Source organism: Caretta caretta, chromosome 5 (assembly GCF_965140235.1).
Source record: "Caretta caretta isolate rCarCar2 chromosome 5, rCarCar1.hap1, whole genome shotgun sequence".
NCBI lineage: Eukaryota > Metazoa > Chordata > Testudines > Cheloniidae > Caretta > Caretta caretta.
This window is the reverse complement of record NC_134210.1, coordinates 77,512,775-77,528,243: the sequence shown is the minus strand read 5'-3', so window position 1 is coordinate 77,528,243 and position 15,469 is coordinate 77,512,775. Positions and strand designations below refer to the sequence as shown.

At 39.2% G+C, this 15,469-nt stretch overlaps 1 protein-coding gene across 1 annotated transcript in view; it reads right to left on the bottom strand.

Moving 5' to 3' along the window:
• Window positions 1-15,469, bottom strand: part of PRR16 (proline rich 16) — a 240,441-nt gene that overhangs the window by 66,669 nt on the left and 158,303 nt on the right. The window contains exon 2 of the mRNA XM_048851262.2: window positions 9,994-10,888. Within this exon, the coding sequence (XP_048707219.1) occupies window positions 10,130-10,888 (759 nt within the window). The 3' untranslated portion in view covers window positions 9,994-10,129. The remainder of the gene's footprint in view (window positions 1-9,993; window positions 10,889-15,469) is intronic.

Sequence of the window (15,469 nt, the reverse complement as noted above, 5' to 3'; positions counted from 1 at the left end):
CATTGCCATGTCTGTAAGTATACTGCTCTGGTATCATTCAATGGTGTAACAAGCCACCTGGAAACAGTGATGAGGGGAGGAAAGAAGGAAACATGTTTTATGGACAAATCTAGTCCATTTCAATTACAAGTAATCCATGAAGTCCATAGGTGACAAAATCATTTGTCCCAAATACAACTGGGGTTTCAAATTTTGTCCAGACGTGTGCCAGGTGTGGGGAGGAGGAGGAAAGCTGTAGAGTTCTGTATGTTTGCATGCAGTCATAACAGAATAAGCCATGTGGAAGCTAACACATCAACCTGCTGATTCCCTCATGAATTCTGATCCAAACCAGGTGCTGACAGCAGCAAACTTCTCCTGTAGCAGGAACTCTCAGCGAAGGGCATATTTTCCAGGGCTACGTTGGTAGCTGATCAGCCCACTCCACTCGTAGATGTGCTGTTCAGTCACCACACATTTGAATACTTTGGTTGTATACACTGCTGGTTTCCCACCTGCAGCTTGGAATGACATCTACCTTTGCCAACTGGGCACCACAACGACTGTGATATCCTCCAAAATATGGAAGGCCTCAAATGATAGAGAAAACTTTGTGCAGCATGGCCGCTGACATCACCCCAAAAACCCAAGTTGCTGTGCAATTTTTAGAAAAACAGACACAACTGTGATTTTTTTAACTTACGATTTTCGCTTTCACTGTGATTAACCTTGATATGAGTAGGGTGGTCTGAAGCCTTCCTCTCACAATATACTGAAGTTCAGTTTGGAAAAGTATCATTTTATGTCCACCAGGATTTTTTTCTGTACTCCTGCAGTGAGCTATTTGAGACAATTACCTTTGTGTCTTGTCTTGTTCCAGGCCCTTGACCCCTACAGCTGGCAGTACCTCCACAGCTCAACCACACTGCAGCAAAAGCGTGGGTCAACGTATCTTCATCTACCGTTCCAAGAGGAAGCATTTCCTTAATGAACTTATGGTTGAGGTTTTGGATAGGGCCAACAAGCAGGTCCAATAACAAAACCAGAGGGATTTACGGCTAGAGGAAAGGCATGGTGAGAAGCAAGAGGAAAAGTTCAGATTGGCTGCACAGCTTGAGGACAGGGTTGCAGTGAAGGAGCAGGCACTTCCTTCACAGCCCCTGGAACAGGAATGGTGGCTAAGGACAGATGGCAGAGCTCAGCAGAAAGAACTCTTTGAGCAGCTGCTATCACTAATGGCCACAACACTACCAGCTCCTGCCATGCCCCATCACAGCCTGAGTCCCCTCCGCAGTACCCTGTGCTGCAATCCAGGAATCACTTGAACAACTCCATGGCTGGGTGGCCCATGCGATCAGGCCCAATCAGTGGCTGGGCATGGCAACTCTACCCCATATAGTCGCCCATATTAATCCCCTCTCCCATAGGCAGCTCCACCCTCCTCCCCTGGTGCCAAGTGCGCGGCAAACGTGGAAGGAAGTTAAAGGAGAATGGGGGTATATACAACAGTGGGAGATTTCTGTCTTGTACATGGTTTCACTGTTTGCACTTGTTCATGCACTTTTTTTTTTTTTTTAAAGATTTTGTTGTACTGGCAGCTGGCCTGTCTGGCAATGGGTTAATGTTGTCCTTTTCTAATATACATTTATAAATAAAGCTTTTTATTTTAGGAAGAAAGTTAATTGCTATCACTGCATGACATCATGCAATGTGTAGTTAAAGGGAAACACATGATCAGGAACAACTGGGCATTTGTAAGCAAACACTATTTCTCAATACAGGTAGCTACATCCATCCAGACCTCAATCACTTCCTTACATTACTCCATACTATAAATTAATCCCTTCTCCCTACCCCCATCATCTGTTATGTGGTCAAAACATGCATAAATATATTGTATGACAATCAACCCCATACACCTCCCCAAGCATTGAAATCCCTCACAAGCAAGCTCTCTCTTTTGTGGGCTGCTCAGACTTCCTGTAACGTGCAGGGTGGACAGTTTTCCCATAGTCAAAGGTCCAGAGAAGCCACATTTCAGGAGGGAGCCAGGAAGTCCGGGATATAGTTGGTTGGACTCACATCTTCATGCTGGAGTGTGGATGCTAGAGCTCCAGGTTCAAGCCCGGTTAGAAAATTCTTACCCTAGGATTGACAATCTGTGTAGTCACTCAAGCTCTCTAACCCAGGGTCCGCTCACTTGACAGGGGCTCACACTGCAGTTTAGACACACCTCTTGAGGCTCTGCCTCACCCCTGTCCCCAAATGTAGGATTATGGCTATGAGTCACAACAGAACCCAGTACCACTATCGGACAGAATTTTCAAAAGCATTTAAGGGATTTAGGTACCCAGCTCCCAATAAGAGTCAATCAGAGCCACACATCTAAATCAATTGGGTGCTTTTGAAAAATTTTATTTATAATGTACTGGACCATTATTGTATGATACTGTCTGGTATTTGGATTTGTTCGTTTTAATGAGAGGGGCTTCCTAAACTGAGGGATTACTAATAAAGATCCAAAAGCATACCCATTCTTAAAGACACAAAATGCTTAGTTTAGAAATCCTGGTAAACGGCTGCCTGTTATATAAGCAACAAAACATTGACTAAATAATAACATTTAAATATCACAGGTTGGTGTTTCAGGATTTGGCTATGGTTGGATTCTTCAAGTATGTATAACTGCTAAATAGCAGCACCTGACATGCTGTTAATGGTCTAAAATAAAAGTTTCAGCTCCTTCAGTTCCTCTCAGCATACCAAGCTCTCTTACTTGTGTCACAGTCTGCAGAAGGTTGGCCATCTCAACACTGGGAAATTGTGGACATGGATGGCTTCAAAAGCCATGGTAACCAGAAGATGCTGTGTTGCAAAACACTACCAGATCCCACTAAGTGGATGTGGTCAGAGTGATAAACACACACTATGTAAGCACTGTAGCCCCTCACATGTCAATATCTACCTTTGCCTTTGTTAACAAGATCTTCACAACCAAACAGCATTGGAATATTACCTTACGTGTGCATGCATGTGCACACACGCACATACAGAATAAGTAAATGCCAAAAACATACACATCAGTCAATAAGGGAAGAACCTGCCCAGGCTTCCTCACAGGAGGATGCCACATAGAGCTCATTCGCTATATACAGAAGTGAGTTGTATGGAATTTAAAGTACGCATTTAACATGGGGTGAAATTTCTATAGCTGTTTAGCTCAGGAAGTCACAGAGGCACCAACAACTGTTAGGCTGATCTGCAGCAGCTAGAGAAGAAATCAACAAGATTAGTCAATGAATATCATTTGTACATGCCCCCCATGACAACTTCTACAAGTCATCTAGTTAAAATATGATTAATTAACAAATCTGCCCACTGTCTTTGGGCTCTTTCTGCATCACAAAACAAGCCCGCATGATAAAATCCCAGGTAGTGTTTCATATAAAACAAGACTGCCACATAATTGCTACACAACCAAGATGTAACTACACTGCAGATTTTATGAACTGTACTGCCGTGTGCTTACTCGACAGCATCAGTGCTGCCACTGTTTTAAATTATGCAACAGCACATTCAGTCCCAATAAACTCAGAAATGCTAGGGACCCCGTGCGTAATTACTATATGTCATATACCATACTTCGCCCTATAAAATACAATATAGGTACATAATGGGTATCTAGTAATTTTCAGATTAAAGCATTCCAAATGTCATACTTACCACAGTTCCATTCTTCTGCTGCATGTCTTTGAAGAGATTTTACCTTTCAAATTATTCCCGCAAATCTAAGTTTGATGTATTTTATTAAAAACTCATTATGTACCCATTCTTGCTTTATGTCTGGACTTATACTGCACATAAGACTCTTCAGTATATACTTTAAAAGATGAAGGATTCTAGATCCAGTTGACATATACAAACCATGAAAGGGAAATATTATCACAGTAAAACTATGCCCCCTGTAACGTAACCGACTTCAAGATACAATCCAAAAGAAATGTAGTCAGGGTAATGATTCATAGCACGATTACAACATTTCTATTTCAATTACATGTATAGTTATTCAGACTGTTTCTTTATGGGGTCACTAAAAAAGGAGCTATAATTAGAACATGCAAAAATAAGAGTTTTGTACAGCTCCAAAGGAACCATATTATACTGTCTGGTAATTAAACAATATTATTTTGTACTTTTCTTACTCTAAAACCAACAACTGGGTTATCCAAATGAAGCCAAACAATGTGGTGATCTATTTCCATTATTTCATGAAACTTCGTAAGCATGAAAAAAAAATCACAAAACCCATCATCAGAATTGAGGATAATTTGACTACTTCTATGAACAGTAAACTATGATTGTCAAAGCTGCAATAAAACTCATCACTCCAAACAAGGTGAGAGGTGGAACTGGCGCACTGGATCTCCCCTCAAAGCTTTAAAAGTTAGTTGCCACAACACATATTTATTTTTTTTATTCCCACTTGTTCCTTTCCATGAAAGCCTCCTCATTTCACTTGCATCTTAACCAATTATAGTATTAAAAAAATAGCAATTATTCTGTATTTTTAAATTCCAAAACTTGTTCCATAGACCTCCACTAAATTAATGGAAGACTCCAGGATTCTTCCTCTTTGACTGTGTGAAATCTGAATTTAGACATAAGAATAATCAGTATTACAATTCAGACTTTAAAAAATATCAATAAAGGATCAAGGTTGAATAATAGTCTGAAATGGCTATGCCCATGGTTACTATAGCTGTATATAATATTTAGTGCCTTTCCTTTTTGATTATATTAAAATATAGCTACAGCAATTCAAAGTATCACCACCTCTGTAGCATATTATATATTATCGCAAAGATGTTTTATTTTAGTGATCATCTGTCTTTGGAACTGTCTGGTTTTAAACCTGCTACAGCTTTCTTAGGAAGATGTGAAACATACTGTGTTGTGGATGTTTTAAAAATGTTTAACAGTCTTCACATTTTGAATTTAAATTTAAGAAATGTTGCTGGCTGAATATAACATTGCATTATTCCTTGTAGCATTTTAATTACAGGTTCCCAAACAACTTTATAAAGCTTTAAGTTAATTGCCTCCAATGGTTTGCAAATTTACTTATTTTAACATGACAAAATAAAGTTCAGATTAAACCTGTACAATTGTTATACTGGTAAAAGTATCTCACAATAGAAGAAAGACCAAAGAAGAGAGATCAAAGATATTGGGCCATCATCTTACGCTCAATAGATAATATGGTCAGCTGTGAGACATAAAAGGTAGACTGGTTTAGCAAGTATTGCAGAAAAATGAAACCTTTCATGCTTTGGAACTTAATTTCTGGCCCAAAGCAGCATGCCATCTTAAAAGCTATGTACAAAAGCAGAGACAAAGTGAATTAATGCTGGCATGTTCATACTGATGTGCTAAATAACTACTATGAAAATCAATACAAAACTTGTTTTGTAAACGCAAAGCACATGTAGTTTCTATATGTAATGACTATGGGGCAAATCACGCATCCCTGCTGCTCCCTATGGTGGCTGTCTGTCTGCAGAGCTTCCTCTAAATGCCACTGAGCAAGGAGCATTTCCTCTGTATGGGAAAGAGCAAAGGGCAAGACTGAATACAACTGGATTTAGTGCTAAGCACTGCAGGCTCCTCACCCCACTGATAGCTTCCTCTCACTTGCCCCTCCACACTGGGCTAAAATTTGTAAAGAGAAAGAGGTGCTGTTATTCCTTCATGCCTGTATGGGTGTGTTTTTCCTCTGGGGGGAAGAGAAGAGGACTATAATTATGTCCATGATTTGGTGTTTCTCCCCAGGATGATATATACTTTTTTTCACGGTGTAATTATCATAGATTATTTATACCTAGAGACTTCAACAGATATCAGGGCATCATTGTGCTAGTCATTGTGCAAACTCATAAGAGACAACCCTTGCTGAACTCAAACTATACAGACATCTCAGACAGAGTGGGAGAAGGCAATTATTATCATCATCATTTTATAGATGGGGAATTGAGACAGAGGGAGATTAAATAGGTAATACAGGGAGTCTGCAATAAAGTCAGAATTTGAACACAGATACAACTTATACACATACACACAAATACCAGATGTATGGACAGAAAACACTTTTGGACATATTTTCTATTAAAGTTAATGGAACTTATGTCTAAATTCCCTAGACTGCTTTTAAAATCTCAAATATGGCCTATTAAATATCTAACACATGCAAGGTAATTTTGTGTACCTGTCTGAAAATTTAGGCTTTAATTCAATAATATAATGTTTTGTGCAAAACTGGAGAAGGAAAAAGACTGTTTTGTTAACAAGAACTCAGAAAGCTTTTAGAAAGGGATCAAAAAAGATTTCCAGAAGTAGAATGAAGACAGAGAGCAGATGGGACACAGAATGTGAGTGTGTGAGGTTAAAAGTTCAGCAACTGGGCTAAGCAGAGTATTCAGGGTGGAAAGCCTAGGCTTGAAGTTAAAAGTTCCTCCAAGACCTTTTTTCTGCAGAAGCTGAGGACTGAAAACTCAGTACTTAAGTGAGATGCACAATTACCACCTAGGTCAGAGAAAAACATCTCTGTATGGTAAGATGGTTAAGTAGGAGATGGAAGGATGTCTACCAGTTCCTGCAGAGTCTAGGGACAGAACACAGGAAGGGAAAGCTGCACACCTAGTACCTTGGGTGAGTTTATGGGAGAAGAACTGAGTCGAGCCAGACACAAGAAGTGGAGAATCCTTCACTAGATCCTAGATCTCCGGTCAGCTGCCTCCCCTTGGACCTGTAACCTGGACAGAAACTAAATAATATCCCACACTCCGTGCATACTAAAAACTTAGCTGGAGTAAAAAAATTTTCACATTAATGACCAGCTAAGAGTCACTTGCAATACACAATTTTTAAACTGTAATCGATTCTCCAGTTTCCAGTAGAAAAAATAAATATGATTTAGATCTCATACTGAAAAACTGACAGCTAGAATAAGAGATAACTTTTTAAGTTTCAACATTTTACTTGAAAAACATAATAAGAAATTTTCACCTAATTTGAGCGGATTGTTTAATGTGATTGGCAATGAAATGCTGTTATCTGAATGAATTATGAAATGCTCCAGACCCTACATCATACATTGCTCTACAAACCAGCCAAGAACTACAGAACTGAATTGTATTTTTTTATCACTTGTATGTTTTTTCTTTATTTCTTTTAACAGATAATAAAAATAGAATTTAGTTTGCTATTTGAGGCCTGGGTTCTCAGTCTTGGATGATACCAAATGCTAATTAATTTGCACTTTTTTCTGTTGTGAATTTTTCTATCTGATAGAACCTATCAATAGTGAGAATTTTATAGGAAAAAGAAATGGTTTGTGGAAGGAGACACTGTGGGTAAAATCCTGGACCACTGAAGTCAATGTCACAACTCCCATTTCACCCTATGTGCATTTGAGTTCTAGAAAGGGAACAAAAGGGTGTCGAGCCGCATGCACAATTCAGTTCTGGAAGGGAAAGAGGGAGCCATTTTGAGAGGCAGAAAAGTTATCAAACCACCTATTTGCTGCGTTAATCATTTGGAGGAAGAGGTATCAGAGTAATGGTTGCTGGAAGCCAGCTTAGTAGGCTTGGGAGCTGCTGCACCTAGCCCCAGAACAAAGATAAGGGGCAGACATAGAAGGAATGAGATCCCAGCACAGAGATATTATCACAATAGGGACCAGCTAGAATGCAGATAAATGTGAAGCTGAAAAAGCTTCACAGGCAAAAAAAAAAAAAAAGTCTTCAGCCAGCAAAGAGAAAAAAATAGACTGGGGAAAAGTAAATGGAATTCTTTAAAGTATTTCAAACAGCAATTTTAGATGTGGGACTAACAGGTACTGAAAAGAAAATGTAGGAATAGATGCACCAAGGTAGAGTGAAAGGAACTGAAAACGGAAAGGCAATAGAACAAAACCTAAGGAGAGACAGGGTGTTACATTTTTCAAAGCATTTTAAATCTTATTTTATATACGATTGCACAAATCTTATATAAACACACAACTGTTTCATTGTACATACATCTGGATATGCACATAATACAATTCCTTCAGTACAGAAGGAGAGATTGTTCTGATTAAGTCAAATTACACAAGCAGGTAAACATGACTTATAATAGAGGCAGCCTCACATGATAAATCTTTCCTTTTTAACAGCAACCACTATGTGGTTGTGTAGTTTGTGTGTAAAGATGTTTCACACACTGTTTCACCATATTTTAAATGTAAATTCCTAATGGAAGGAGGAGCTGCTCTGGAGCATCATGAGCAGGGCAGAGGGACTTCCAGTGACTTTCAGAGATCAAGGACATCTGTAGAACAAGTTCCTTGTCCCTACTGCTAACTTGATGTCCAAAATTACTCCATTCACAACAACTCTCATGGGATTAAATATGCTGACATCATACAAATAGCGAAGGCATTCTATTGATGCAAATTATGGGATTGAAAAACAATGGAAAACATTTGGAGAATATGATCAAATGCATGAGATAATAACTTCTCTGCATCGTGATGGTTGGGTAAACCACACAATATAGTGCAATGTGAGGCTTTAAACTCCAGAGATATATTTGCACAAAATGCAGCCTTTCCTATCGGTAAAAGTTTCAAAAGTGTTTAGCAATTTAATGTAAAAAGGGTAATTATTTTGCCAAGATCTTTGTTGTTTTGGTGCAAAGTAAATACTACAAAGGTGTGAATACAGCAGAGCTGTTTCGAGGCTGATTTCAGCTGAATTTCTATTGCTGTATGCAAACATAAGGGACTGACAAACTAAGACGCCACAAATGCCAACCTTCTCCAACTCTTTCAGAGCTAAATTGCCTAAGTGCATGTTTTGTGTGTAACTCAGGTAACAACTGCTGACATTCAGGTGTTCAGGTCATTTGCAAGCTTATTTTTGGAGGGACTTTGTGAAGAAAAGGTTTCCTATAACATCTCCTTCACTGATCACCTGCTTTAAAAAACCCAGAAGCCAACATTCCTAGCCACTCCTAACAACAAATGTTCTTTTCTGTAAAACAATGAAAAAACATTGGAGAGTTTTCTCACCGGTAAGAATTTTAATTGGGTTAAGCCACTAAAATGTCATAACAAGAGAAATGTCTTGTTGTGCATGTTAATACTTAGTTATTACACAGTGCTTTTCATCTTCAAAACTCTTTAGAAATATTAAGCACCGATCCCTGAAGACCGTATGCACAATTTCCATTGCCCTCCATAGGAAATTTGCATGAGTAAAACTTGAGTAAAGACTTAGGACTGGGCTCTAACTTATTAACCTACATGTCTCATCCATGTTAGGTAGATAAGCATTATTCCCACATGAGATGGAACAATGGAAGCAGAAAATAACAGATCAGGCCATGCCTCCGCTTTTCAAAAGCATGGCACTCCTCTCTCTGCTTTTTGATTATTGAGTGTTTCAGAACCAAACTTGAATAGTTTGTTTGTTTGTTTTGCCACGATCATATCAACATGCCTTCCAATTGCCTATTCATCTCTAGACCAGAGAACAAAAAACAAGCTGGCTGAAACTGTGAGGATTTACACCATAATACACAGCTCCAGACCGGATACCCAAGATTCAAACAACTAGGCATATAAAAACTCATTTGTTAAGATTCAATCAGGAATCATTAGCTGGAGTTACATTTTGCTCCACATAAACATACATTATGTTCCTAGCAAATGTATTTTAAAAGTTTCCTGCACTACAAAAACCCTTTAGTACTAATTATTCTATTGTCTGAGGAAGACTTAACTTCACCTCTAATTGCTACTGCAGATATGCTGTTTTTGAGATGAACTTTTAACATTGCTTAGAACATAGAGCTGTTCAGCTGCAATCACTTTTAACAGCTCATGACCCATAGGATGTGCATTATACTGGAGCTTTTAATAATGAAATTCTTTGGTGCAAACATGTGACATTGGTGAACAATTTTCTTTGTACTTACCATATGAATTTTATGCCGCTTCGCTGAATACAGGATGTAATATATTTGGGCTTTTTATTGCTTGAGTAGAAAGTGCTCATTACCTATTTGTTTATGTTTATATATAGGAAAAAAACAGTTTTTCAAGTGGCATACATCACACTGTTGTAGTGGTTGACTTTCTCAAGATGGTCTTCTGGGGTTTTGGTGCAGTTTGTGGAGGCACAGTCGCAGGTCTGAGAGGGGGAAAGCTATTACTGGGACTCATTCCCAACCCTCCATTTTCTAGAGGAAATGGAGGAAGAGGGGGAGGAGGCGGCGGTAAAGGAGGACATTGGTGAGGAAGCTTTCCCAGCGTGTGGGCCGGCTCGCTGTGTAAGTGGACCTCCCTGTTTTTAATGTTATACCGAACGTCACAATCAGGGCAATACCCATGGTACTGCACTTTCTCACTAAATCGTACCCGTTCCCGGGTTCCTGTCTGAGGACACCTGTCTTTATCAGGTCTATGAATCAGAGGATGCATTGGAACTTTGTCCAAGTTACTATTAGGTATACAAAATACATCCCCATTAGGAATCTTGTTTGGTCCTCCTGGTAAACCTCCATTTCGAAGTAGGGTCCCATTAGTCTTTACAGGGTTGGCAGAAGGAACAGGCCTGTGAGGGTCTTCACACTTTACAGGAGTCAACCGTGGTGGAGGTGGTGGTGGATTGGGTTTCCTCAGTACGGTGAGAATGGCAGATGGGTGTGCTGGTGGCTTGATGAGAGGTGCATTAGCACGCACTTTGGCTTTCTCCAAGCTGGACGCTGTTGTGCTGCTTGAGCTGCTGTTCAGCGTGTCAGTTTTGGAACTGTCTGTCATCTCATCCTCCAGCTGCAGGTCAGATGTCAATGTGTCAATCTGGTCAACCACCTACATGGAAATCAGAACACAAACAGTGATAAAGGATCACCACAGTAAAGGCAAACAAACAAAGCTTTATTCACAATCATCTTTATCCCCTTCCTGAAACTGAAACATTTGAATATTCAGTTTTATGAACCATTGTTTCTTTTTTCTTCTTATATAAATCTAGTTTATTTTTTTTTAAATATCTGTGGTTAGTCCTCTCATCTGAATACAATGGGATATAATTTTAGTTTCTCTGCAATGAAATTCTGTATTTTTTCTCCAGGGCTTGCCTACCAATAACATGCTGTTTGAACTATAAACCTTCAGTAACACAGTTTGCCTCACCGTGTGGGGGAAGGCTGAATGATTTAACCTCAGTTTGTTCAGGATGATTTTTGAATCCAGACCTACTGTAGATGATCTTTTAGGTTTGACCTTTCACAAAATCCAGATTTAAAAACATATCTCGGAATTGGAGATATTGTAAATATATCGTCTAAAGTTAACATACAAGCCTATCTGAACAATTTTTACACAAACTGCTAAAGATTCAAGTAGTGAGTAGCAGCTACCAACTTATCTTGACCACACATTCTCCTTTTGTGACTATTTACTTGAGAGATCTGACTCCCCCTAAACCAAATCTGAAATAGGGTCATTTATAAGATAAAGATATTGAAACTGTTTATTCCTGAAGAGGATAATTCACTCTATTTCATGCATTTTATATTAAGAGGATTCTCTATCTACCATACTTCTAATGCACTTACACTCACTTCCCTAGTATCTAGGTTTTTCTAATCTAGTCTTCTATTTTCCAATTTATGATCATACTTTATATGTTTTGTTTATATATTATGTAATGTTCCTACATAACATAATGTTATGTAGGTATACAAAACTTTGTAGACTATGATTAAAAGCCCATCCTGAAAAATGCACCTATTCAGGTGCTAGTAGAACAAAGGACTGTAATTCAGGTACTTTTGTGAACGATATGTTTCAAAGTGACAATACATTAATTCTGTTGTAATTCTTCAGAAAAGGTTGAAATTCAAGATAATACAGTAATATTTATTACAGCTAGTCTAATTATTCTTTGTGAGTAAATTTACCTGAAGAATTTAGCCCCTTTTCTCTTAAGAATCATTTGGAATTTCTATGGCCTGGTCTACAATTAAAACAGGATTGAAATAGCTACATGGCACTCAGGGGTGTGAAAAATCTACAGCTATGATGACCTAGCCCCCGGTGTAGGTACAGCTAGGTTGACAGAAGAATGCTTCCGTTGAACTAGACACCATCACTCATAGAAATGGAGTTCCTACAGCAACAGAAAAACCTCTTCCATTGCTGTAGTCTGCATCTACACTAAAGGGTTATAGCACCATAGCTATGTCATCGTAGCTATGCCACTGTAGTGCCCTTAGGGTAAATGTGGCCTATGAAAGTACTTCTATTTCACAATATTTGAATACTATAGGAAAATAACTTGTTAATTAAGAGACAAATTCTTCTCTGTGCTGAAGTCTCAGATTTGGCATCTTGTTTTTTGTGATAAACAAATAAGGACCAAATTCTACCCTCAGAGGTATATGTTTACATCAGAAGAATTTGGTTCAGATGAAGATGGAGATGAGATACTATGAAAGGTGCGGCACCTCACCAGCTTCATCACCACCAAGGGGAGAGTATATTATTTCTCTCCCCTATTTGTATTTAGGTAATGCCCAGTGGCCTCAAAATGTAGTTGGATTCCCTTTGTGCTAGTCACTGTACAAACACATAGTAAGAGCCACTTCTTTCTCCAAAGATCCTACAGGGAGAAAAAAAAAATACATTCCTAACTCCAATTTACACATTGGAACTGAGATTAAGGAGTCATTTAATCTCTTTAAGTCACATAGGGAGTCTGTGACAGAACTGTGACTCTACGAGGATGAATGGGGCACTAGGCCCCTGACAGTGCAAGCTGATCCACACAGGCTCAGTGTAGCTTCACATTGTCATAAATATAAAGGGAAGGGTAAACCCCTTTGAAATCCCTCCTGACCAGGGGAAAGCTCCTCTCACCTGTAAAGGGTTAAGAAGCTAAAGGTAACCTCGCTGGCACCTGACCAAAATGACCAATGAGGAGACAAGATACTTTCAAAAGCTGGGAGGAGGGAGAGAAACAAAGGGTCTGTGTGTCTGTCTATATGCTGGGTTTCTGCCGGGGATAGACCAGGAATGGAGTCTTAGAACTTTTAGTAAGTAATCTAGCTAGGTATGTGTTAGATTATGATTTCTTTAAATGGCTGAGAAAAGAATTGTGCTGAATAGAATAACTATTTCTGTCTGTGTATTTTTTTTGTAACTTAAGGTTTTGCCTAGAGGGGTTCTCTATGTTTTGAATCTAATTACCCTGTAAGATATCTACCATCCTGATTTTACAGGGGGGGGGATTTCTTTATTTCTATTTACTTCTATTTCTATTAAAAGTCTTCTTGTAAGAAACTGAATGCTTTTTCATTGTTCTCAGATCCAAGGGTTTGGGTCTGTGGTCACCTATGCAAATTGGTGAGGCTTTTTATCCAACATTTCCCAGGAAAGGGGGGGTGCAAGTGTTGGGAGGATTGTTCATTGTTCTTAAGATCCAAGGGTCTGGGTCTGTAGTCACCTAGGCAAATTGGTGAGGCTTTTTACCAAACCTTGTCCAGGAAGTGGGGTGCAAGGTTTTGGGAAGTATTTTGGGGGGAAAGAAGCGTCCAAACAGCTCTTCCCCAGTAACCAGTATTAGTTTGGTGGTGGTAGCGGCCAATCCAAGGACGACGGGCGGAATATTTTGTACCTTGGGGAAGTTTTGACCTAAGCTGGTATAGATAAGCTTAGGAGGTTTTTCATGCAGGTCCCCACATCTGTACCCTAGAGTTCAGAGTGGGGGAGGAACCTTGACAACATGAGTGTAAGGGTCTTCCTGTATAGAGCAGCTTGGAGAATTGGGCCCAGGAAGAGCCAAGAGGCAAAGTTTTCTGTGCCAACAAATAACAGCTACAGAACTGAATGATACAACACAGAACAGAGAAGATAGCTAAGCTGTCAGCCAGGGAGAGAACTCAGCCATTAGGCAACTGAAGGCAGGGGGAAGAAAATACATATCTAGTGGCAACCTCCTAACTACCACAGGAGCTGTTCCAGTAAGCAGTGTGGCCAGGGTTGCTTGGAGTGGTAAAAGCATACTGACCCGACTGGTAAAGACCCAACTGGTATTATGCTTGGCTTTGAACAATGTTTAATAACAGATTCAGCAGCTGTGTCAAAATGCCAGGGGGTAGCTGTACGTCTCTTGTGAACACAGAATCCTGCCCATCCCACTTAGTCCCAGTCTCTCTTGCTTCCTATGACCCTTCCCCTCAAAGAGCTTTGGGTGATTGGGGGAATGCAGTAACCAACATGGCCAGTGTAGGCTGGACAAACGGGGAAGACTCCTCAGGTGAAGAGGTCAGAGCAGTGCCTCTTGTTATGCAAAGATTAACCAAAAATTTCGCTGACAGAGATTAGCTTAATCAACAACCAACTCTTTCTTGAGCTTGATATGAATATTTTTGGAATTTCAAATATAAAATTCCCAAAGAAGAGGAAGGAAAACACCAAAGCATAAATTGACATGCTGACCAGGTTTTAGCACATATTTCCATTCAAATAAATCAAGTAAAACATATATATTTGCCCTCAAATAAACCAGTAAATCACTCTTATTACTTACTGCAAACACATAATTGCTGAAGATTTTTAGTTCAACTGAAAGTGTAGGTTGTTTCTGGAGAATGGCCAAATGCTGAAGTGCTAATGCAACAAGTAGCAGGTTAACAATAATTAGTACATTTTCCAAACCAAAAATCGATGCCAGTTATGATGATTTATTTGCATTGTAATAGTGGCTAGAAGTCCCAATCAGGGATCAGGACTTCATTGTGCTTGGCTCTGTACACACACAATGAAAAGCAGATTCCTGCCAAAAAGCAAATTGTTGCAAACAAATCTGTCCCTCATCACAGTATAATGACAGAGACAAAATTGGTAAGCACCAATTTGAGACCAAAATATTAAAGGTCATATTACACCCTTGGTAGGAGTACACGGTACCAGTTTAAGTACTGTGTACATGGATCAGAGAGCAACAGCAATTAGTGATGGAAAAACCCTTTTAGTCGATTCAGTCTTTCCCCCTGCCAGTGCAAGATTTTCCCCAGGATTCATAGTAAAGCTCAGGCCTAAGTATGCCTCAATTTTAAATGACTTTAAACAGTTTATCTTTTGTCCCTTGGCAAGTGTGTAGTACACACTGGAAATTTTCCTCTTTATAAATGAGGAAGTGGAAAGAAAAGGCACTCAGAATGGCTCTGGAAGAATAGCACAGCTTATCTGCCTTGATTCCTTCCCATAATAAATCATGATTCTGTTCACTGTCATTTTGTTCTGCCTATTTGCCCTGAAAATGAAAATCCAAGTAGGAAAACGCATGTAGAAAATAGTTGCATCACAGAAGTATCCTGAGACTATGAGCACAATAGAAAATGAAAGTTTGCAACTAAAAACCAATTTCCATTGCAAAAGCAGGTT